The sequence below is a fragment of the Panthera uncia genome, unplaced genomic scaffold, assembly GCF_023721935.1.
Source record: "Panthera uncia isolate 11264 unplaced genomic scaffold, Puncia_PCG_1.0 HiC_scaffold_1259, whole genome shotgun sequence".
In the NCBI taxonomy this organism is placed as follows: Eukaryota; Metazoa; Chordata; class Mammalia; order Carnivora; family Felidae; genus Panthera; species Panthera uncia.
In genome coordinates this window covers 1-23,844 of record NW_026057875.1, presented here as the reverse complement: position 1 = coordinate 23,844, position 23,844 = coordinate 1, and the positions used below count along the sequence as shown (strand labels likewise).

General features: G+C 57.4%; 1 protein-coding gene across 3 annotated transcripts in view; it reads right to left on the bottom strand.

The window, feature by feature from the left end:
* Positions 1–23,825, bottom strand: part of LOC125916851 (IQ motif and SEC7 domain-containing protein 1-like) — a 24,841-nt gene extending 1,016 nt beyond the window's left edge. The window contains exons 1-10 of one of the 3 annotated variants that reach the window (XR_007456049.1): positions 23,261–23,825; positions 20,347–20,469; positions 18,644–18,810; positions 13,846–13,985; positions 13,328–13,357; positions 11,673–11,798; positions 10,357–10,456; positions 7,685–7,846; positions 6,701–6,877; positions 567–1,273 (exon numbers count right to left, since the gene is read on the bottom strand). Coding sequence is in view for 2 of the 3 variants with exons in the window: in XM_049623115.1 (XP_049479072.1) it covers positions 1,224–1,273; positions 6,701–6,877; positions 7,685–7,846; positions 10,357–10,456; positions 11,673–11,798; positions 13,328–13,357; positions 13,846–13,985; positions 18,644–18,810; positions 20,347–20,469; positions 23,261–23,796 (1,611 nt within the window). In the remaining variant the exon portion in view is untranslated. The remainder of the gene's footprint in view (positions 1–566; positions 1,274–6,700; positions 6,878–7,684; positions 7,847–10,356; positions 10,457–11,672; positions 11,799–13,327; positions 13,358–13,845; positions 13,986–18,643; positions 18,811–20,346; positions 20,470–23,260) is intronic. The other 2 variants (XM_049623115.1, XM_049623116.1) reach the window with 2 other exon arrangements.
* Positions 23,826–23,844: the final 19 nt, after the last annotated feature.

Below are 23,844 nucleotides of genomic sequence, written 5' to 3'. Positions count from 1 at the left end.
TTTTTTTTTTTTTTTTGATGTAAAAAGTTCACCCACTGACTGCTAAGCCTTAGTTAACTCTCTGGCTGCAGAGGGAGGGGCTGGGTGAGGCTGGGTCAGTGCCACCTCCGCTCATGCGACTGGGGGCCACAGGGACCCAGGGTGGCCTTCCACTGAGAGGAGTGGGGATGGGGTAGGGGATGAGGGATGCTCCTGTCTGGTCAAAGCAGCAGCAGCAGCAGCACAAGTGTGACTTCTGCTCTCGTCCTGATACGGAAGGCGGCCTGAGCTTTCGGATCAGAACGACCGGCCCGGGGGTGCCTGTGAGCGCCATGTGCTGCGTGGAGTAGGCTGGGCTGATGTGCATGAAGAAGAACCCCGTTCCTGCTGAAACTGCGCCATCTGCTCTGCCTGTGTGGGCCCCGAGCTTTCTGGGAAGCTGGTGGTAGGGACCGGGGCGGGGGGCTCGGGGAACCTTGTCCTTGTTGGAGGGGCGGGGGGGCTGCCTAGGCATTTCACTGCAGCTACCTACTGCAAACCAAACAAGGAAAAAGAAGGAAACAAAAAGGTCTGCAAGCTGAGGTTACGATGTGAACAGTAATATAGAAATGGTTGGCAGATGAATGAAATCTCATGAAATCCACACGGAATTTTTTCTTCTTCTCATGGCTTTCCTCCCCCGAGCTAGCTAAGCAATTCCATGATGTCCTGACTGCAGACACACAGCAATCGGAACTCCAGGAAGGAAGCGATGGGGATGGCGGAGCATGGAAGTCAAGAGATGGGCAAAACCCACCCTCCCGCCCCCGACAGTGCGGGTGGAGGGTGCACAGATGCCTGGCGGGCGGTGCTTCCCGCCCAGGAGCAGTGTCGGCAGGCGGGGGCCCCGGGGTGGGGGTGGGGGAGTGCCAGGGAGCCGGGATGTTAACCATGCTTGGGGGGCCACAGGGGACGGGGTTAAGCGGGAACTAAAACACGGAATCCAGAACCACCCCCACCTCCCATGGGTCCAGCCCAAACAAGCGGTGAGAGGCACGGGCGATTCTAGGAGGGGGGAAGCTGGCATGCACTGGGGCTGAGGCAGGCATGGGGGACGGGGCGTGTCTGCGCCTCTGTGCAGTAGGGGGAAGGAAGAGCAAAACGGAAAAAAAAAAAAAACGAAAAAAAAAAAGACAACAGATATAAACCAAGGATCGGGGAGGCAACACACGACAGCCAGCTGGACGTAGGCGCTTCCTACTTACTTCCACATTGCTCTCTAGCGATCCCGCACTGCTGCGACGCCCTCGCTTCCCTGCCCAGAACATGCAATACCAGAGGTTAGACACGGACACGAGGCCGGGCCGCCGCCTGCCTGGCCCTGGGTCACCACTGCCGCAGGCTGGGGGGAGGGTCGGAGGACTGGCTCCGTAGGGAAGCCCGTGGGAGGGCAGTAATGAGTTTCAAAAGAAAAAAAAAAAAAAAAGAAAAAAAAAGAAGGGGGAGTTCAAAGAAAAAAATTCATTTTCAACCAGCCCCAACTTGATACCCCTTCTCCTGGACTGGCAGTCTGCTGTTGGGGGGGTGGGGGGGGGTGAGGGGGATGCCTCCAGGTGGGCTGGGGCACGTGCACAGTGGGGGCCAGATGCCCTGTGCTCCAGCCACCTGCCAACAGGGGATGGGACAGGGGCAGCTTCTCCAATGGCTCAAAACAAACAAGATGTGGTCCTGTGCGGCCCTGACTGCGTGGATTTCATATACATATGTATATGCATATTTACACATACATATACATCTCCCCCCTTGCAGGCAGGGTGGGGTTGATGGTTAGGAGGAAACTAAACTTGGTGTCCTGTCTTTTCCTTCTGGGGAGCTCAAATGTGCTGGTGCCTCTGGAGCCAACTGTTTGGTTTGTGCAGTGCCCTGGCCAGGGGCAGGAGGCAGGGTCAGGGTCTGCTGGGAGAGCCCAGAGTCCTGCTTCCCTTCTGTGGGTACCGCCCTTCCGGATGCCACAAGTGCTCCCTCAGCTGTGAGCGCTGCCTGCCGATGGCTTTCTACTACCCCCCCCCCGGCACATGGCATATAGTAGGCACTCAATATATGTTGGCTGTGTTACAGGAAGGCTGTGTCTTCTTGGTTCTGGAGGCCTAAGGCTCAGCCTGGCCTCCAGGGTCCTTTTGGAGGCCCTCTCCATGGATTCCTGCAGGACACTGAGGCTGGCAAGAATGGTGGGTGCCCAAGCTTCGGGGTCCGGTCTCTGTTCAGCCCTCAGGAAAGCAGATAGGAAGAGGGGACAGAGAAGGGGCCGCCCACTTGATGTTCTGGAGGCTTCCACCTGTGCAGTCCTGGCCACGAGCCGAATACATTTGTTCTTGGTCAAGCCCCGCAGCAATGCAGTACAGGTGTCCCTTTGTGCCAAGGAGGAGGAGGAGGTGGAGGCTGAGGTTCATGGACCGACTGTCCAATTCCACAGTGAGCGAGCGGGACTCACACCCAGGTCTGCCTGTCCATCTCTGGGGCTGGGAAGCTTGGCCATGCTGCCTTCTGAGCGGAATGAAGGCTGAGTGAGCCCAGGAGCCTGAAAGATGGAAAGGCTGCTACGTGCCTCTCTGTGGCCAAGAAGCTGGCCCTGTGCGGGGTAGAGAGTGGGTCTGTGGGTCCTTCAGGCCTCACCGTGGCATCTGAGTGTACTGGGACGGAGCCTTGATCTTGGGCATACAACAGTGGACTCGGGGGACATTCAGTCCCTTTGCTTGGCCTGCCAACCCCCAAACCTGAGTCCCAGCTGGGAACTTTGCTTGACTCTGGCATGTGTGAGAGGGCTTCAGAGCTCGCTCAGGACAGGGCCACACAGAAGATTAGGGCAAGAGTGTTTTCCACCAGTTGCTGAGGACCAGGGAGAACCACGTAGGACTTGGCCCTTATTCCCAGCTGGAAGAAAGATGAGGGTCATCACATATCCTCATCTTTCAGCTCATATGAGAAGAGAGGCTGGCCATCTTCCCTTCCTGCTTTTTGTCCCAACACAGTGGTCCAGGGACATAGAGCAGAATGAGGCTCTTTGGCTGAAGAGGTAACCCCACTTGGCATTCCTTTGATTCTTTAGCACAGTTTCTGCATCTGTGAAATGGGTACGCGCCTTCCTCTGAGTAGGGTAGACGTGAGCATCAGACACTCGGGATCTTGTGGCACCATGCAGAAATGCTGACGTCAGATCTCTGCTGTCTCTGCGGTTTTAAAATCAGCTCTCTGGCCCCTCGAAGCCTAGAGGGCTCCCCTAACTGAAAACCAGGGACACAGTAAGGCCAGCCTGCCCCACCAGTGCCCAGCAATGTCTTCCGACTGATGTGCTTCTCTCAAGGGGACTTAGGCCAGGCCTGGAGCTAGGTTTGTGGGCTCTGTGTGGTATCTGACCTGAAGTACAACAAAACCCTCCTCCTCCTGCCCCCAAGTGGGCCAAGACTTAGGACAGTTTTAACTTGGATGTCTTTGAGTAATGCTAAGTTTCTCAGAATCCGTCTTTTCAACTTCCCAAATAAGCATGAGATGTGAGGTATCCCTACCTCACTGCTGTCTGCAGTCCAGTCCCAGAGCCCCTAGTCATGGGCACACCCCACAGACACCTGCTTGCTATAGACCTGTGTCCGGGTGTGTGCACACAGGTGCACATCATGTGCTAATGGAGGTGAAGCATGCTGGGAAAGTGGCTCTCGCCCATGCACCCACACTATCCCTCACCTGCACTCTATCTCCTGCTACACTCCCTCTCTCTTGGGGGGGGGGGGTCCTGCACCAGCCACAGGTGAGCCCTGCCCTGCCCAGTGCCTCTCCCAGAACCTGATCAGGCCCTGCCAGGCCAACTGTGGCCAGGATCAGTAACCACGTCTGGAAGGAGTTCCAAGCATGGCTCTTCACAGCCTTCTCCTGCTTCTCGGTATCGGCACAGAATGCAGCAAGGGCTCTCAACCCAGGGTCCCACCCTGTGGTCCTTAATAATGCTGGAGGCTGAGCAGGTGCTGCTTTGGACACTGGCCACCAGGAGCCACCAAATCTCCCCTGAGAGGGCTTCCCGGGTTCCCTGGGGCAGAACATGGCAGGTCTCTGGGTAGGCCCCGGAGCAATGACAGGTGCAGGCAGGTCCCATGGCCTCTAGGAGACATCCTCTCTCTGGAGACTGATGTTGGGCAGCTTGGCTGGGAGGGGCAGGAGGACCCTGGGGGCTTGGGGATAGCGTCCATCATGACTTGACTGATCTGGGCCAGGGGTTAAGGCCCCAGTCACACCTGTGTCCCCGGTCCACGCAGGCCCTTGATGGCAGGCCGACAGGGCTCTGGTGCCACTGAAATGAGCATGGATCCCGGATGAAGGAAGACCGTGTGGAGAGAATTGGTGGTGGGGGGTGGGGGGATCCACGTCTGAGGTGTGTCGTCACCTGGAATGACGTGTGATTGCAGGTCCAGGGCAGACGCCCCCAGAGCAGTGACGTGCCAACAACTGAGCGCTAGCTTTCCCGAAGGGAGAGAGTATCCCCGAGGCCTTGCCTCTTCTCCAGCAGCCCTCTTAGTGAGGGCCACGGTGGGGAGAGCGACGATGCCTCCGGAGAGCTTCATTCCGACCCAGTCCGGGCACGTCTTCGGGTGCTGAGCCCAGCATCTTCCTGGATGGCTGCCGACACTGGCCGGTCTCCCTCTGGAGACTGCATGTGGAGGGCTCCCAGTCTGGGGCCTTGGCAGCTGCCAGGACTCAAACACACCTTCCAGGCTTCCTGGGGACAGGGGGCTGCCTTCCTGGGGGATTCTTCACATGGTCTCTTGGGAAGACTCAATCCCTAGAGTTTTTCTTAGTTCAGAATGTCCAAACGACAACGGCAACAGTGACGATAGAAGGAAAGCAGCTGAACCTCAGCGCTCTGTCCCTCACACAGGACTGGGGGTGCAGCTCTATCTGACCCCCAGGAGCTGGAGTCCTAGGTGTGGCTGGCCATGTTGGGAGCCTCAGTTTCAACAGAGCCACTGTTACCTGAGGGACTGGACGGGACCCATCCGCCCTCCAGGTGCTGCATCAGGGAACAGAGAGGCCAGGCCTAACGCCACTGCACAAACCCAAACAGAGGTCCTGGCTACCAGCCTGCAGAGGCCCAGAGCTGTCCAATTACGTTTAGCTGGGTTTAACAAGCCATAGGGAAAACCAGTGGTTCTCAACCCATGGCACTTTGCCAACTAGGGGTGATTTTTGCCCCCCAGAGGACCCCTGGAAATTTCTGGAGACATTATTGTCTGTTATGACTGGGGGGGGGGCGAGGATACTCTTGGTATCTCGTAAGTAGAGGCCCGGGATGCTGGTAAACATCCTGCAGTGCACAGGACAGCACCCTCCAACAGCACGGAATTATCTGGCACAAAACATCAATGGTGCTGGGGTTGAGAAACCCTGGGTGAACCCTCATGCTGGCAATGGATTTCTGATTTTTACTATGAAAAAAAAAATGACAGGACAAAATAAGGACAAAAAAATTCCAACTCAAAAAAAGAAAAAAAAAAGAAAAAAAATTTCTGGGAAATGAGTAAGCTGGAGGGAGGCAGTGCGGCCGGTGGGACAGGTGTGGGATGGAGTCATGAGCGGGCTTTTTTAGTAGCGGGGCCCAGGGCTGGCCACGAGGTAATGTCCGAGGCAGGGTGGGGCGGGTGAGGCCCCGAGAAGGGGAGGGGGCTGCCGGGCCCCTGGAGAGGAGGCGGCTGATCTTGGCCCGAGAGGGTCTTTTCTGACAACCCAGGGCCTGCAATCAGGCTCCTAGAGCCAGGACACCCGGAGCCGTGTGCCCTCTGTGGGACAACGTCCTGTAACCTCTGCTCCATTGTAGCTGGAGCCTCCTCCCAGGAGAAGCTGCCTGTTGAGACGTGACTGGGGGGCTTCAGGGGCTGTCCCTCTGCAGCTTCTCTGACAGCACTGCAGGCAAAGCAGGCTAAACAACACTCATGGACGGCTGGCCCGGGGGACCCGGCCGGGCGAGCTGCCCCCAAAAGCTCCCTGATGCTCTAGACACACCTCCTCCCCTGGGAAATCTGGGAGGCTCGAGGGGTGCTGCTTGCTTAGGGGTTAAGAGGCTGGCAGCAAATAAACACACACAGAAACAAAGAAACAGTAACAAAAACCACGGTTGTGCCAGGGCTCCCCCCCCCTCCCCCCACCACCCCGACATCCAGGGGGCAGCTGCGGCCACTGCCTCTGGGCCGGATGGGGGCCCGGGTTTCCCAGGAAGGGAGACCTCCGTGAGGGAAATGAGACCAGGGACAGTGGGAGAGGGGGGTCTCCAACACAGTTTCGAGGGCTTCACTCCATTTCATTCATCAGCATAAAACACAGGGACGCGGCAGCACAGAGGACAAGGGACACATCCATCAGTGGGGCCTGGCTCGCTCTGTGTGAGAGCAGTTTCCAGAAAATAAATAAAAGAATAAATAAAACCCCTAGAAGAAGAAAGGGAGAATAGGGGTAACCTCCTGGCTGTTCTGCCTTGACAACCGGATCCTGTTTCCTCTGGCCTTTTTGGGACGCCCTCGCTGTGTGGTCAGATGCTACTACGGTCTGGGGACAGTCACGGGAAACCCAACGGCACTCCGTCTGAGCCCTGCCGCCACCAGCCGCCACTGCGGTCCTTTCCCGGCACGCAACGCGTGCCCCAGCTTCCCGGTCTGAGTCCTGCGTGTGCTGGGCTAGGAAGGGGGTCCTGGCCCGCTCTTACCCGCTTCGGAGAGGTCCCGCAAGGAGCTGCTGAGGGCGCTGCGCTTGAGGCCCTCACCGCTGGCGTAGCTGTCATCCAGGCAGGCTCGGCTCAGCGTCCCGTTGCCGGACTCCTTTTTGAGGCTGGAGCACTGGGACATGCTGGGCCGCACGACGCCTTTCTGCTTCTCAAGCTCCGCTGAAACAGAGGGGGCGAGGGACCAGTGAGAGAAACACAGCCTTGAGGGGGAGGCCCTGGGCCCTCTGTGCAGGCTCGGCATCCGCCCAGCTGCCATCTGTTTGGCCTGAGGAAAAGTGAGGGCCCACGGCTGTCTTGGGAAAGAAAGAGAAGGTGTGAACGCTGCCTTTAACAAAAGGGAGCCAGGAGGAAACTCTGAGAGGCATGGGTCTTGGGGTCTGCAGGAAAGACCGTCACTTTGCAGGCTTGAGGGCTGGCAAGGAGACTGGCTGGCCTGGGTCTGTGGACGAGTAAGGGGTAACCCGACCTTGCCGTGGGAGGGGCCCAAAGGTGGGGGTAGTTGTGTGTCTCCAGGGAGTGAGGCTTGGAGCCAGGAGAGAAAAGATGATAATCAGGTCCGATGAAACTCACAGGATGGGCTTGGTGGTGACTTCCCTGACGTGGAAGATGAAAGAAGAATAAGCACACCAAGGTGCAACGAGATCAGCTCCGGATCTCCGGGAAATCTCATCTCGTGGGGCGACGGGGGAACCAGGCTCTCTCAGGGCATGCCATGTGGTCCCACAGGCAGGATGGGCCTGGGCCGCGGAAGCCCTCACTCTCACGCGGAGGCCTCTGCTGCCCTCCCCACGCCACCTCCTCTGGCCCGGGTATGGGGGCTGCCCTGTCACAGGGCTGTGGGAAGGCTAGGTGAGACCAGGGGCCCCAGAGTCCCTGGCACCAGATGGGAGCCAACGGCCGCATCCAGCAAGTCCCATGAGATGCCGGGGCTGCTGGCTCTTCCTCTCCAGGGGGCCTGGGACTTACACTCTATCCTGTGCTTCTCCATCTCCTGCACTTCCGCGATGGACTCCCGCAGGTCGTCAGTGAACTTCTTGCGGTCTTGAGGATTGGGAGCGTTAAAGTTTATTAACACTTTGATGTCTGCTCCGGGGACAGCAGATGTGAGCCGGATGCCATTGGGGTAGTCTACAAAGGAGAAGGGGAGGAGAAGAACCCATGGATCCCTGGGTGCTCTCTGCACTCTCTCTGCTGGTCAAGAAAATGCTAAGTCTAAGGGTCCAGGCTCTCAGCAGACACGTCTAACCAGGGAGGAAAGGCATCCACAGGGCAGACCAGAGAGACTGCCAGGAAATCCCCATCTCCTGACTTGGGTCTGTGTTGTTCTATGGAGAAGTCTGGGGCAGATTTGGCCAATCTGAACAGAGGTCAGGGCCCCCATCCTTCCTCAACCTGAAGGTCATGGAGACTAGACCCTTCAAGTCAAGGTCCTTGGTCATTGCCTGAAGCTCAAGAATGGCCAGGGGTGGAGTCCGGGAGTCAGAGTCAGTGTCCTGTACTGGGGGCGGGGGGGAGTCTTATCTGGTCTCCCTGGGCAATTCTGAGTGCACACTGAGCTCTGTTCTCTCACAAGTGGCCTCCAGACCCTCAGTTCCCTTGGGTGCTTCATGGGAGCCCCATACCCAATGCACTCTATGCTGAGTGCTTGGTCTTTCTGGCCTGTGACCTGCCTGGTGCCACTTCCAAGCTCACAGAGTCTCTGTGGCTTTGGTCCCCTGGTAGCGCCTCTCTCCTCAGCGGGAATCAAGCATCAGCTACTGGATGTTTGGAGGTTCTTGGTCCAAACACCAATCCCACTTCTGCTCAGACCTAAGTCAAGGCTGGGAACTCAAATGCCTAGTGTGTTCCCATAAATGTAGGAAGTAAACCACATGAGACTGAGCAACAGAGTCGGGGGGGGTGGAGGGGCATGCAGCCCATGACAGCCACATGACGTGGGAATGTGGGCCTAGCAAAAACCTTCTCGGTTTTCAAGAAAACTCAAAAATATCTAAAATTTTAGTTATTTTATTTTTTAATTAAATTTTTTAAATGTTTATTTTTGAGAGAGAGAGAGAGAGAGAGAGAGAGGCAGAGTGTGAGGGGGGAGGGGGCAAAGAGAGAAAGAGGGAGACAGAATCCAAAGCAGTTTCCAGGCTGTGAGCCATCACCACAGAGCCCGATGCAGGGCTCAAACTCACGAACTGTGAGATTATGACCTGAGATGAAGTTGGACGCTTAGTGGACTGAGCCACCCAGGTGCCCCCAATTTTAGTAATTTTAGATATTAAGTATCAGCTCAACAAATTTTTTAAAATGTGTAAACCAAACACATAACTGGGCTGCGACTGACCCACGGCTACCACTTTGAGATCCCTGCTACGAAGGCATGTCCCATAGAAATGTCAGTGTCGACTCTTGGGCTTATGCCAGGACCTTGGGTTCAGGGCTGGGGGCTGAGCCCTGGGAATGTAAAAACGAGGAGGGCACAGCCTCTGCCTGCGGATTCAGTCTGGTCGGGCCCACTGCTGGGAGCATCACAACCACTGCCACCCCTTCGGAGAGAGGGCCTGCCGGTCAGGACGATGTGGGGTGGCACCATGCTCCCTGAGGCCACCTTCCACCCTGGTAGAAACCAAGGCAAGGCAGGGATGGCCCAGGCACAGGTCCCTGGTTCTTTTTCAACCTGCAGATTGAAAGTGGATCGGATGGTAGCTTGGCAACCTGTCCGAGAGGATGAGGGCTTCCCTGCTGCTGGAGATATCATGACGCTCGACTGGAACGGTCCTCCCCTGGGGCCAGTGCAAAATGGGCAGGGCAACAGGACCTCCCCCTCACCCCCCATCTCAGGAGGCCTGGCTCAGCCTACAGCTCAGGGACCTCCAACAGGGACGGGACAAAGAGGGAAAAAGGTAAAGGGAAGGGCTTAGGTATCAGAGAAAGACCAGGTCAACAGAAAAAAGTCAGTGGGGGTGTCAGCTCCTCCCCCAAGTCCTCAGGCCTCATGGCCCACTCATACCCAGAGAAGACTCCAATAACACCTAAGAATAAATCCTGCTCTAAGCACTTCATGTATGGACTCACCTAAGTCCCTGAGGTAGGTGCTATCACCTCACTTTACAGACAAAGGGAATGCGGCCCGGGGACCGCTAGGTCCTGACGCATTTGCACCCGGGCTCTCCGCTCAGGACCGGGCTCCTGTCCTACAGCCCCCCAGGCCTTGCCTGCACCTGTTTGTTTGCCTGTGTTTGCACATCACCTGTGCCATTTACTTGGTGTCTTCCGGGCAACATTTTATTGGCATAAATCCACTCCGCCCTGAATTAAAAAAATCTTAACCACACGGTAAGAAGACGTAGGAGCAAAAGCAAAGGCAATCACCACCATGTACAATGTTATCAAATTCTCCCCAGGTACTGTTGCTCGTCAGGCCCCTGGCCTGCAACCTTCTCTCTGCTGGCGAAGCAGGAATACGGAACACACGTGGGAGAGCTGGGGGAGATCCCCAGGGGGAGATCCTTGGGGAGCACAGCACTTCGTGACTACAAGGTGGGAGTTGTGACACCGTTTCCGCCACGTGGCACATGGCCACGTGTGGACGAGTGCTCCAGCACGCATACTCGCGGCCGGGCCGCGGCAGGCCCCCAGCACGGACTTACACTGGTTCTCGAAGAGCAGAACCTGCATGCCGTACAGGGAGAAGGACTGTCGGAAGCTGTACGTCACCGAGTTCTTCTTTTTCTGGAAGATCTTGGTCACCTGGGGGCAGCCAGAGACAGAGGCTGAGTCGTATTGCCTGCACCGCTCAGGGGCAACTCTGGGCGCTCGGGATTCTGACCGAGACTACCGTCAAAACCCTCTCGGCAGTGCAGAGGTCGGGAGGCCTCTGGGGCAGGGCAGGCCTGTGTGTCCAGGCACATCCTGACATGGATGCTGGCTTCCGCTCCCGTGAATCCCAGCGGTCGTCCTGGCTGGCGATGAAGCCCCTCAGCAGAGAGGTGGCAGGCGCCACGCTGCACATGACCCCAAAGGCACCAGGCCGGGCTCTGACACCCAGGACCCCACCTGAGCTCTGTGACTGCCTGAGAGATTTTGGAGGAGGAAACGGAGGCTCAGGAATTTGAAGTCACTTGCTTGAGGTCAGGGACTCTTGACAAAGACTTGAAACCCACAGGTCCAGATTCCAACCTCAGCAGTCAGAGAGAAGTGGCTGGTCCTCAGGCAGGTAGTGGTCAGGGACAAGGGCCTCTAGCAAGAAAGCCCGGGGCATGCAGGAGAGACAAAGACCCAAGGGACAGTTTCCCCCCATTGTCTCCAGGGGCATCTTTATCCCCAGTGGCCAGCATCCATGCCACCTTTTTTTGGGCAAGAGCTCTGCAGTTTCCTTTTGGAGAACCCCCTCTCTGCCACCTGGCACTCCTGGGGGTGAGCAGTGACCCAGGTTTAGCCAATGAGACAGCACTGCACCTGCCTGGCCCCTGTGAGCGGCTCAGGCATGGGCAAGGGAACCAGTGAGACCTCTGCCCGGACTCTTCCCAAGAAAATCCCCCTGGTGGCCGGGGATGCAGGGAGGGGGCAGGATTAAGCCTGCAACTGCCGAGACTGACTTTCTCTTTGTGGACAGAGCTCCTGAAAAGGGAGCCCACACAGCTGAGAGACAGAGAGCCTAATAAAGGAGTCCCGCTGACGCTGTGTAAGCTTCTAGAAATAGTTGGGGCTGAAGCCCCACACCCCCCTCCGGGCTTTTACATAAGCTGACGAAGCCCCGTTTTCATCAGCCGTGCTGTGAGTTAGATTCTGCCTCTTGTAACCCAAGACCATGGGGCTGACTCCATCCCCTTCACTTCCACCTCACGCACGTGGGTGCCTTTCCCCAAGCGCAGGCGCACAAGGCCAGATGGGAGACTGGAGCTGCAGTTCAAGGCCACCCCGAGCCACAGGTCCCAGCCACGACACGCTCTGGGGAACCACATACCACCAGGAGGTCGTTAAACAGGAAGATTTCTCGCTGGTGCAGCCCGAGCTTCTGGGGCTTGTTTGGGTCTGGAACCTCGAAGAGCCGGCAGTAGCAGACCAGCCGCCGGTGGGGCAGAGAGAGCACCTGTATGGGGAGGAAGCGCTGCGTCAGCCCCCGGCCCCTCCGCTGCAGTCCCTGTGCGCTGGGAACCCAGCCTGTGGGCCTGGCCTTCGAAAACGCCTTCTCCCACCAACCGCACACAGCAGACGTGTCTGGACTCCTTGCAACTTTCCCTGCTCTTCCTCAGGAGCTCTCCTGAAGGGCCGTGGAAAGCGTCCCTGCCTCTCGCGACACCTCCTTTCCTTTCCTTCAGGCAGGTCCCAGACGTCTTAGAGCATCACGTGCACACGGGAGCCCCCACAGTGAGGAATTCGTGATTTCTCAGTCCCCACAAAGTGCCCATCACACACATAAACCTGTTAGTCCCGGCAAAGATTTCTCCAGAGTGTCTACTTGAGATGAGGACACTGAGGCACACAGAGGTTGAACAACTTGCCTCAGCCACACAACTGGAAAGGTGCAGAGCCGAGAGAGGATTCCAGGCCCCTCCTAAAGAATCCCGACGCTTCTGATGGCTCCCTGCCCCAACTCCTGGGCCGGCAGCCACACCACCCCGTGGGGCCTGGCCTGGGCCTCCACGCGGAGCACGCCTGCCATGGGTTCACGTGAGCCCCCACTCTGCCGAAGCCCGAGCCACTCACAAGGCCAGGTACAACCTGTATGGTGTCTAAGGGCTGCGGTGACAAGTCACTGGGGAGGCCCAGTGGCGGCTCTGAGAGCACCCAGGCTCACGCAGGAGACAGCAGGTTAGTAAAGGGATGTGCTGGCAGGGAGGGTTCACTCTGCAACGGGTACCCTGGTGGTGGGAGGCCCGAGCTCAGCGCATCAGGAAGATGGGAGGAAGGGCTTGGCCCAGGCTGGCGTGCTCAGGGAGGGGCATCGTTTGGAACAAAAGGGTGAAGGGGAGAGGGTGGTGGGAGGTGGGGCCGGAGAGGTGGGTGAGGGCTGGCCATGGCAGCATCTAGTGGTTTGTCTCTAGGCCAAAGTGGGAAGAAGGGGGAGCAGACAGGTTTGTGACGCTGACTCTTGCAGTGCAGGCTGCCCGGTGAAGGGTAAAGACGGACACATAAGGAAAGTGCCACGTAACTGCAAGGCTAGCCTTGCTGCTCCTGGGGTGAGCAGGCAGGCAGACCTGCTCAAGGTGGTGACAGTGGAGTGTGGGCGGCAGAGGGCGGGTTGGGTGGGCAGGCTTGCGATGGCCCATCAACCTAATCTGTTTTGGGCACAGTGCCTCGGGTCGGAGGCAAGCCTTGGCCTCTGCGCTCAACCGGGCCGGGTGAGAGGGAGGGACACCATCTGCCCTGGCCTGACGGTACACAACCCTCCCCAGGTGGCTGCAGTCTGGGTCTGCAGAGGTTCGAGGCTGGGAGAACGATGAAAATCAAATTTCTTATCACTCCGGAAAGGAACTCAAGCCAGAATTGTGGATCCAGGAACCAGGGGATGCAGGGAGGTGAACACAGAACATGGTGGACCTCCCCGCCCCCACCCCAACCCCAACCCCAACCCAGGGTGGGATATCAGCCAGGATGTAAAAGCAGAGGGATACTCACACAGCCAAGCCCGTGATGCAGGGATCCAATCTATGTGGGAAACATTAAACAAACAAGAAAAGATATTAATGATCCAAAGCATGCACCTGGGACATGAGGGAGCTAATGGGATGACATCCGAGTAGGTAAGCACCCCTCCAGAGGCACGTTCCCATAGCCTTTGTCCAGACATCCACACACAGCTCAGGAGACCTCCTCGCTGCCAGAACTTGGGAAGGCCGATAAGGACATTCCCAGGCCACCAAGAGACCACTGCGCAACTTGGGCTGGTTTCTTAAGAGCCTCAGGCTCTCTTTAAATATAACCCAGGGCCAATGGTTATTATTCCCCAATATCAGGCAGGAGCCACCCTAAACCTAAAGGAACCGCCCCCCCCCCCAACTATGCCCCGAAGAAGCCAGGTTCCAAATGGCATCAGGGCCCCTGTCCAAAGCTAATGCCAGTGGGGCAGGCCTGGGGTCGCATGGAGGGGGGGTGGGTGGGAGTGAGGGAGCCAGGGATGCAGGGCCACCACATACCGGCTTTTTCCCCACGATGAGCTTTTCCACCTTCTGCACCTGGGACACGTGGTCCTCGTTGGTTTTCAGTTCCCGCTTGCGAATGCGCTCGTAGATCCCAATTAGCATCTCCCGGGGAATGTCCTCACCATCGTCCACACCTGGGCAGGAGACAGTAGCCAGGCATCAGGGCGGGCCAGGGTCTGGGTGGCTGTGGCACCGCTCAGCTTCGGGGCCCTAGGCTCACCCCTGATTTGCCAAGTTTCTAAACCCAATCAGAATATCAATCCCTTTCATCAATCCTCAGCAGAACCAAAGACCTTCCAGACCCACAGCCACTGAACACCTTCAGTCAATTATGAAATGCCCTAGGATCCTTCCGCCAGGACAAGGCCAGCATAGCCACCCAGATCAGCACGCAGAGGGCTGTGCCAGCTTCCAGCCATGCTCCAAGGGCTTTATAAACATCAGCTTGCTAATCCTGACCATGGCCCGGCTGGGTGGGTGTGGCCGTCTCCATTCCGCAGCTGGGAAAGCGAGGCTCGGGGAAGGGCCCGGGGTTGGGGGTGGCTGTGAAGCTGGTGTTTGTGGCTTCAGGCTCCCACAGGCATGGGCCTAAGTTCTTGCTTTGCCCCTCACGAGCCGTGGGACCGAGTCTCTGTGCTGGGGGTCCTCTGTGAAGCAGGCCACCAAGAGCACGGGTGACTTCACGGAGGTCTCATGAAGAAGACAGAGCAGCGGCGGTGCGTTCCCAGAAAGTGAGAACTCCGTGCACCTGAGCAGCGCCACCAGCTGTTGTCCCACGTCACGTGCGCAGAAGCTGGGGTCTGGCCTTGAAGCCGGGTTGTTCTGACGACAGGCATGCACCCTTTCTGCTATACCCTGAAAAACTGCTGCAAGGAAAACTCAGCCCCACTCAAGAGAGAAACGCAACCCCATGCCAGTCCTCAGACCACAGACTGGCAGAGGTCCAGAGGTTTGGTAACCTGCGCAGTTGGCGAGGCTGTGGGAAGGGGCCTCCCAGCCACTGCTGGTGGGAGGGTCACAAATATACACTCAAAGCCCCTCTGGGCCACTGGTTGCGTCCAGGGCAAATTTATCCCATGGGCCGTGATGCACAGACCAGGTCACTCATGGCAGCATGGTTTCCAAAGAGCGGAAGACTGGGATTCACTCATTTACCCATTAATAGGGGACTGGTTAAGCCATCCCTGCACGGGTGCAATGCAATACCACACAGCTGCCAGGAAAATGAGGACGACCACAGGGAACCGACACGGAACTGTAAGGGGGAGGGTGTGGCCTTGGGCACACAGGTAGGGGTGGGAGGGGCTCTGCTACCCACCGTTCATACTTTTTTTTTTTAATTTTACAGAGAGAGTGTGAGAGCGGGGGAGAGTGGCAGAGGGAAGGGGGGGACAGAGAGAGAGGGAGAGAATCCTAAGCAGAGCCCAACACAGGGCTCAATCCCATGACCCCGGGATCGTGACCTGAGCTGAAATCAAGAGTCGGACGCTCAAGTGACTGAGCCACCCAGGCACCCCACACATTTTTTAAAACCAGACTATTTTTTAGAACTGTGTTTTAGAGCAATTAAGTTCACAGCAAAATTCAGGGGAAAGCCCAGAGATTTCCCCATAACACTGGCCCCCACCCACTACCAACTTCCCACACCAGAGTCATATATTTATTAGAAGCAGTGAACCCACACTGACACACTATTATCACCCGAAATCCATAATTTACATTGGGATTCACTCTTGGTGTTGTGCGTTCAATAATAAACGTTTACCGACACGTCTCCACCACCACGGAGTCAGGTGGAATAGTGTCACTGCCCGAAAACTCCCCCGTGCTCCACCTCCTCCGCCCCTCCACCCTCCAACCCCTGGTGACCACTGATCTCTGATATGTCTCCATAGTTTTGCCTTTTCCAGAAGGTCATGTGGCTGGCCTCCTATGGTATGCAACCATTTAAGACTGGCTTCCTTCACTTGGTGGTATGCATTTTTAAGGTTCCTCCCTGTTTTCTCATGGCTTCTTTTCTTTTTAGTGCTGAATAATATTCCATTGTCTGCATGGACTACCGTTTATGTATCCGTTCCCCCACCGAACGACATCTCTCGACTGCTGCCAAGTTTTGGCAACTATGAATAAAACTGCTATAAACATCCTGTGCAGGATTTTGTGTGGATGTACGGGGTTTTCAATTCCTTTGGGTAAATACCAAAGAATGTGATTGCTAGCTTGTCTTACTCTGTGTGTTTTTTTTTTTTTTTGAAACTATGTGAGGATAATAGCCATTAAAAAGAAATCAATCTAGAAAACTTAAAAACAAACATCAATAAAAGAAAATCATTGCTCGTCTGGCTGCCATGCTGGTGAGCGATTCCTCCCCTGCTTACCCTCCAACCCCCCAAATGCACTCCTGCTGAGGGTCTCCCCAGGGGAACCAGAGTGAGGAATTCCAGAGAAAATGCGCCCAGTGTGTGCAGGGGGGGAAGGTCTCCTCTACAAACACCAAGCTGGATGTCTGCCTGGTACGGAGCACCAGCCAGGCTGTGGGAGACCAGAGTCCTGCCCCCGTGGACGTGACCTTGGGCAGATCCCTTCCCTCTGCCTTGGCTACCCTTCTGAACACAAGGAAGACTTAACAGAACACTCCTGAGCTCCTGGCTTGAAAAGATGGGATTTGGAGGGAACGGTCCAGGCTTGGGAGACAGCCGACAGCTTGATCTCCTGAGAAGTGGGATGATAACTCCCCCAGACTGCTGGGATAGTCGGGTGCAAGGCCGGATACAAACGACAAAGCCACTGATGTGAGGGTGGCCGACTGGCAGAATCTGACTGAGCAACCCTTCCCTCCTTGAGCCTTCTCTCCTCTGGGCTAATCATTTCAGGCTCCTCCTGTTGTTCCCCATATGGGAGTCCCAATTATGTGGGTGAGGTCTAAAGGCAGAAAAAAAAAAATCAGAGTCAAATCGCAAAGACCTTTAAACTCCAGTGCATGGGGTCACCAACAGCATGCAGCGCACAGCCTGCCCTCCGGGCAGCGAGGGAGCACAGGCCTACACGCTAAGGCCACGGGGACCCTGTGAAGACCAGAATCAGGCTCAGCCCCGTGAGGAGAGACAGCCCCTGTCCCATCAAAGCATCTGCTGGTTGCTCTCTCACGCTCTGGTGCTGAATTGCCATTAAGAAAATTCCCAGACTCCTTAGCTTCCTGGGAACTGTAGCTAAGACCTGAATTCCTTGGGGTCCACAGCACCCCTGAGATCTAGCAGAGGGCCACACACCGTGAGTGCTCTGGGCAGGGGATGGCCGTCTGGTTGGTCTGAACCAAGCCCTGCCCCTTGGCTTCCCTGACTGATCAGGTCCTGGAGCCCAGCTGGGAAAAGCGGGCAGCTTGGCACTCTTCTGGATGGGCACCCCATTAGCTGGCCTGTTGCAGGGTACCCACCACCAGGGGGCGCACCAGGACTGTTCAAACCCCGGTTGGGGGGGGGGAGGGGCGGGCCTTCCTGGCCCAGGAAAGGGAGGACAAAGCGGTGGTTTTATAGGAAATTTAAATGGCGCAACAAAGATCAAAAACTTAAAGTTTTGTCATCAGTTCAGAAGACTTAAAGAACTGGATAGGAAAAAAAAATAGCTCAACAAGCTGACAAAGTTAGACCTGATTCAGACCAACTTTTTTCCTTTTTTAAAAAAAATATGACACCCTAAGGGGATCTCAGCCTGCTGCACCTTGGTGTTTCCCAAGGAAAGGGACATAGTCCCTCCTCCTCCCTGCAGGGACTCCAGGTAAACGAGGACATGCTGTCAGCTAACATGGTGCCACTTGGGAGACAGCCGTCTCCTTTTCAATTCCTTTCCTCTGCAACGACACCAGGAAGGCCTTCCTTCCTGCTGCCCACCGTTAGCACCTGTCTAACATGGGCCACTCGCCCCGGCCTGGTGTTTTCGTCCACTGAATTCATTTTTACAATGGCTGCCTACGTGTGGCAAATGACACGGTCTTCCTGTTTACAGTGTGCTTATATAAGGTTCCTCTTAAAAATACACACCAAAGGCAAGTCAGGGGATGCCTGGGTCAGTCAGGCTCAGTCAGTTGTGTCCGACTTCGGCTCAGGTCATGATCTCACGATTCGTGGGTTTGAGCCCCATGTCGGGCTCTGTGCTGACAGCTCGGGAGCCTGGAGCCTGCTTTAGATTCTGTGTGTGTGTGTGTGTCTCTCTCTCTGTCCCTCCCCCACTCCCACTCTGTCTCTCTCTCAAAAATAAAATAAACATAAAAAAAAAGTCAAGTCACTTTCATGAGGAACACGGAGTGTAGGAGAGGGCACAGCAGTGATGGTGGCACATACTCTCTGCCCGGCCCCTCCCCTGCCTGGCTTCCCCGCTCCTGCCCTGTTCCCGACTGTGCTCCCTCACATCACCCCATCAGCCTCTGTGGACCATGTCTGGCCTGGCCCTCCCAAGCTGGGCTGAGCTTGCCCACCTGTCAAATCCCTGTGCGTCTTTGCGAAACAAGCTAAAACCATCACAGCACAAGACCCGGGTGTGGGTCACTCCGTCCATGCTCCCAGTGTGTGTCACGGAGCGTGACAGGAGTCTGCCCTCTTCAGGATGACTTGTGCCGTGTCTGTGGAGCCGGTGCTCGCCCAAGGCCCTTGTGTGCGATGGCTGGGTGCGCTGGAGCCCAGCTCCCTTGTGCTGCCCTGCGCCCAGCGCACTCACGTCCTGGCCCCACGCCCAGCCGGGTGTGTGTGCAGAGTGTGGGACGGCTGTATGCCACAGCCCGGGACCCAGGGCCGCTCACCTCGCAGGTTCTTGACGAAGTCCTCCAGCTTCATTTTCCGCTCAGGTTTGACGTTGGGGCTGTACATGTCTGTGTTGAGCAGGATGATGGCAAAGGCCAGGATGAAAATGGTGTCTGGGTTCCGGAACTGCCGAACCACCCCAGGGTTGCAGATGCAGTATCGCTGGCTGGGGGCCGGGAGAGGGAGCAGGGTCAGGACCACTTCAGTCAGGGCAGGGAGTGGGTCTAGCCCTCACACACAGCAGCCACCATCACTTGGGCCCTGGCACCTAATGGCTGAGGCCGGGTGCTGCCTTACAAGCCTCAGTTTCTGCATCTGGTAAACGGGGGTAAATAACACCTGCCAGGCAGAAGGCCGCTCTATCCACTCTCTCCTTCTCACGCTGGTTATATCTCCCACCTGTATTTAGGCTGGCAATGCCTTCTTAGGACGAGGACTGCATGCCCCAGTCTCCCTCGGGATTGGATGCAGCCCAGAAGGTGATTAAGTTCTGGCCAATGGGATAAGAGCAGATGGGATGTGGGCATCTTCGAGGCTGTACCTTAAAAGGCAGAGCCCACTCCTCTCCCCTGTGGTGGTGGGTGTTGGCCCTGCTCCCTGGGACCCTGAGATGAAGGGAGCCCGGCTTGGGCCTCCTTCATGCCAGCTCAGAGAGAGATGCACTTCCATCTTGTTTCAGCCACGGCTGCTGGAGCATCTTTGTTACAGCAGCTGAAGCAACAGCCTCACTAATGTATTCTGCTTATTGTTCTCATTGCCTCAAATGTGCGCCCCTGCCCCAAACTCCAAGAGGCCCCCATCCACTGGGGACTTCAGGGGGAGCTGGGTGAGGGGGGCAGATCAGAGAAGAGGAACCATGGGGTGCCAGGACTAAGGCAGTGGCTATCACAGCTCAGATGACGTGGGCTTCAATCCTGCCTTTTCCATTAGTGCCGCCACCTCCAAGAAGTCCTCCTGGAAGGAAGTGCCTGAACAACCCCCCCCCCTCAGGGCCCCAGAGTTGTCCTCCTATTGTGTCCTCATTCCCCACCTTGGCCCCACCAGTGGTGCTGAGCCTGGAGGGCTGGGTCAGTGGCTGACTCGTGTGTCCCATACCCAGCAAGGGCACAGAGGATCCCACCCAGTCAATGTGCACACAGTCCCGGGATGAATGACTGTAGGGTCATAGCTGCCCTTGACTGTGGGCTCTGTCATGCTAGGCATGGGCTAAGCATGCCCACACGTCCAAAGGGGTTCAGTCCTTCCACTCTGTCCAGGGTAGGTGCTTTTGTTATCCCCACTCTATAAGCAAGGACGTGAGGCACAGAGAGATGAAGTCACTAGGGCAAAGTCACACAGCTAGTAAGCGGTGGAGCGGGTGCTACAGCCAGGCCATGTGGCTCTGCAGCTTGTGCTCTGGGTCACTGTGTGAGACTGGCTGCCCTCTGTGAATGGGCGGACGATGGAGACACGGGCTCATGAGTGAGTGACGCTCATGAGGACCTGGAGGAAGACGGACTGTCCAAAAGTCTGCTTCTGGCAATAACCAGCACAGCCCCTGGCATGCAGAAGGGGCCACTGCCTCATCTTCCCAGGCAAGGGCAAGGCCACCTGACCCTGCTTAGGGGAGGGGGTGAAGGGGGATTCGGGCCCAGGCCCTGGGCCTCACGACCAGGAACCTTCCTCTTGCCCACGCCCACCCACGCCCTGCCCCGCCCCCAACCTGAACGCCTCGATGAGCCGCTCCACCTTCTGAGCCTCCCCTTGGACCCGGATGTGTGCCTGGAACTTCCGGAGAGCTTCGTCTAGCTCCATGGCGGAGAAATCCATCTCGTCTACCACGCAGCTGGAAAGAGACACCAAGGCCACGTCAGCGCCTGCTGCCCGCAGGGCCTCTGTCGGCCTTCCTGCTGGGGGCGGAGCGCAAAGGGAGTCAGTGCAGGGGCAGGTGCTGAGCTGCCTGGAGCCGGGCCGGCCGGCCGCCTCTTGTCCAGGAGGGTCCTCCGCCCGGCTTCCTCCAATCAGCAAACACTTCAGATTATGTAGCCCAAAGACCCCCATGCTTCTGGGATGTCTACAGACCCCCCTGAAACTATGGGAAGGCATTAGTGCTTATATCTATGTGTGTAATTTTTTCTTTTTTCTCAAAATTATTTGAGAGAGACAGAGACAGCGTGAGTGGGGGAGGGGCAGAGAGCAACGGAGAGAGAGAATTGCAAGCAGGCTCCGTGCTGCCAGCGCAGAGCCCGACGTGGGGCTTGAACTCACACAACTGCAAGATCATGACCCGAGATGAAATCAAGGGTCAGACGCCACCCGGGCGCCTCATACGTGTGTGATTTTCTACAGAGGAGCCAGACAGAGCCTATGGCTGCTCCTGATAAAGGCCGCCGGGGCACAAACAATCGGCTCTCGGGGCGCGCGGTCCACAGGGCACAAAGCGAGACGTTACTGCTCCGGTCTGCTCGGGCTGTCCGCGAGGGATGCCAGGAGCACGCGCCCATCTTCTCCAGGAGGAAGCGGAGGCCCAGGGTGCTAACTTGCCGGGCTAACTCTGCCCTGAGCCGGTCCTCCCACGTGGAGGGTTTGGGGCGAGGTGCCTGGGTTTTGCCGGGAATTTTCGAGAGGCATCTTGGAGAACCTCTGCCATCCTCATCTGCCAATCCGCCGAGTGGAGGCGGAGCTGACAGAAGGCGCTGGTAACCGGGTTTTGGTCCATTCCACTCATCCCAGCGCTGCCCCCCAGCACAGCATGCTCCCTTTCCTGAACAGAGAAGGCGGGGTCTGGTATCCAGTGTATCCATTTGCAACAAAGCCATGGCTACCCCGGGTGTGGCTGCAGAGGCCTCGGCCATGGGGGGGCCTAGTCCTCGCTTCCAGGGCTGCCCTCCCTCTGTTGGGTGCCATGGGCTTGGGCATAAACTGTGCTGCCTCCAACTTCTCTGAGTGCTCACGGCTCTGGGGGCAGCATCCTCGGAGGCTGGGGCAGAGCAGGTGGGGGAGGGGGACGGGGCCACACGGAGTAATTTTGCTGACTAGCATTTGAGCTGGACGCCTGGTGTGGGGGGTGGGGGTGGGGGTGGGGGTGGGGGGTGGGGTTAGGATTGCTACTTCCTCAGGCTGCTGCTATTTTCTGATGGGGAAGAACAATGCCTGGATTTCCTACCACCAGCAGCCAGCTTGGGGTGTGTGGGGGGGAACGCAGGAACGGGGGCAGGGGATGGGGGGCTGGCCCAAGACAGCCTTAGGCCCAATTCTCTAAGGACCTCATCTGCTTTCCCCTGGACTGCTTCCTGAGGCTGGGTTAAAGAGAGAGAGGGGCACTAGCCACACTAGTGGCAGCAGGCTTTTCCTGATGGGGGAACACAAATGCCAAGCAGGGAGAAAGCAGCCCAGGTGGGCATGCCCGGTGCCAGGCACAGCCAGCTGCCACCAAAGGCCTGGCTCACTGCATCCTGTGTGCCTGCGCATCTACCTGTGTGTACAAGTGGGCGTCCGTGTGCCCGAATGAGGACAAACGTGTGTACGTGAGTCCGGGTGTGTGTGTGGGGATGGGGGGAGCACCGAGGCCAGCTCCTCCCTGAGCCGAAAAAGAGGCCCCGGGCAGATGCCCGCCTCCTCCCAGGGAAGTGTAGAGATGGCGGGAACACGCATGGCCAGGCTCTTCCTTATTGCAGAGGCGCCTGGCCCCAGCAGGCCCGAGCCCGCCCCCCTTGCTTTGTTCTTTCATGCCGTGGGGCAGAGCTGGACGGATGCAGGGCGCTGCCCTTGTTACTAACGGTCCGCTCTTTACCCTGCTCTGATTTCTGCTCCTGGCCTACATCTCTGTGCAGCTGCCTGGTCAGGAAAATCCTCAACGGGCTGGAGGTGCTCCCCCAGCCCCTGAGCCACCCTGTGCCATGCTATTCTGCGGCTTTGGCTCCTCCTCTGAGAGAGGGAGTTAGCGAGACCCGGCATGCCCCGACCCCTGCGTGTGAGGGGAAGACACAGGGCTTGTGCACAGTAACTGCACTACAACAGACCCAAGGGTCCAAGCGCAGGGTGCCTGTCTACTCAGGGCAGTCTCAAGGAGGAATGGAGAGATTTGGGGTCCGAGCTTTTCAAACTGTCGGCAGTTTCCAGGGAGCTGGAAACCCGGCTTTCTGCAGAGTTCCAAGTAGCTGGGAGGGCTCTGGCCACCAGCCATGGTTGGACTCTCACCCTGAGATCTCCCAGCCAGGAGAGGCAGGAAAGAGGCAGGGGAGGGAGGCACCGGGGGTCTCTCTGGGCTCCCCACCCCTCACCCTGAGGGTGTGTTGGGACAGCTGGCAGCCAGGCTGGGGAAGGGAGCCCAGACCTCCAACCCCCGAGCCCTGCAGTGGCTTGGCTCTGCTGGAGAGGGATGGAGGTGCTGAGGGTGTGTGCCAGGGGGCCCGTGGGGTCCATGTGTGACATACGGTGCCCGAGGGTGCAAGCACACACGTATGCGGCAGGGTGTGATGTACGAACCCGCGGGGGGTGTCCGTTTGTGTCTCAGAGCAATAAAGAGATAAGGGGAGGATTGGGTGTACGCTCCAGTAAGCAGGCAAATCTGACGCTGCGTGCGCGCAGGTCCCTGCCCCCGCCCCCCCCCCCCCCCCACCAGCCGTGGAACTCACTCCAGCACATCTCGGTTGAACTGTTTCTGTCGGTTGCCCAGGAACTCGCCGATCATCTGCCTGCTGAGGCCCTTGCGCTGCAGCAGGAAGTGGGCCACCCCCACTGGCGTGTCAGGCACGAAGCCACGTTCGATGAGGTACTGGACGCCCTTCTCAGGCTTCCTGGAGATGGGACGAGAGAAAGGCTTAGCCCTGGCTGTCCCAGCCCCTCCTGGCTTGCCTCTCTCCTCCCTGGGTACCCTAAGTGCCCTATCCTGTTCCGCCCGGAGCCCGTAATATGAGGGAACCCGGGAGTGCCCAGACTGTGCACCGGGCGTGGGCTGGGACTGGGCCACTGGCAGGAGTGTGGGCACGGGTGCTGGAGCAGGGACCCTCCCCACCCCCCTACCACTCTGCACTGCCCTGTACTTCACAGCCAGGCAGACTGGAACCCCCGCCCAGCATATGCTGGCCTGCCCTCCACCCACCGAGAGTAAACAGTCTCTAATAGGCGCTGAGCACTTACTCTGAGCACCAATGTCCAAGCACCTACACATATTAACTTACTTCTCACACTCCCCCTGCTGGTTGGTACTCTTGTAACC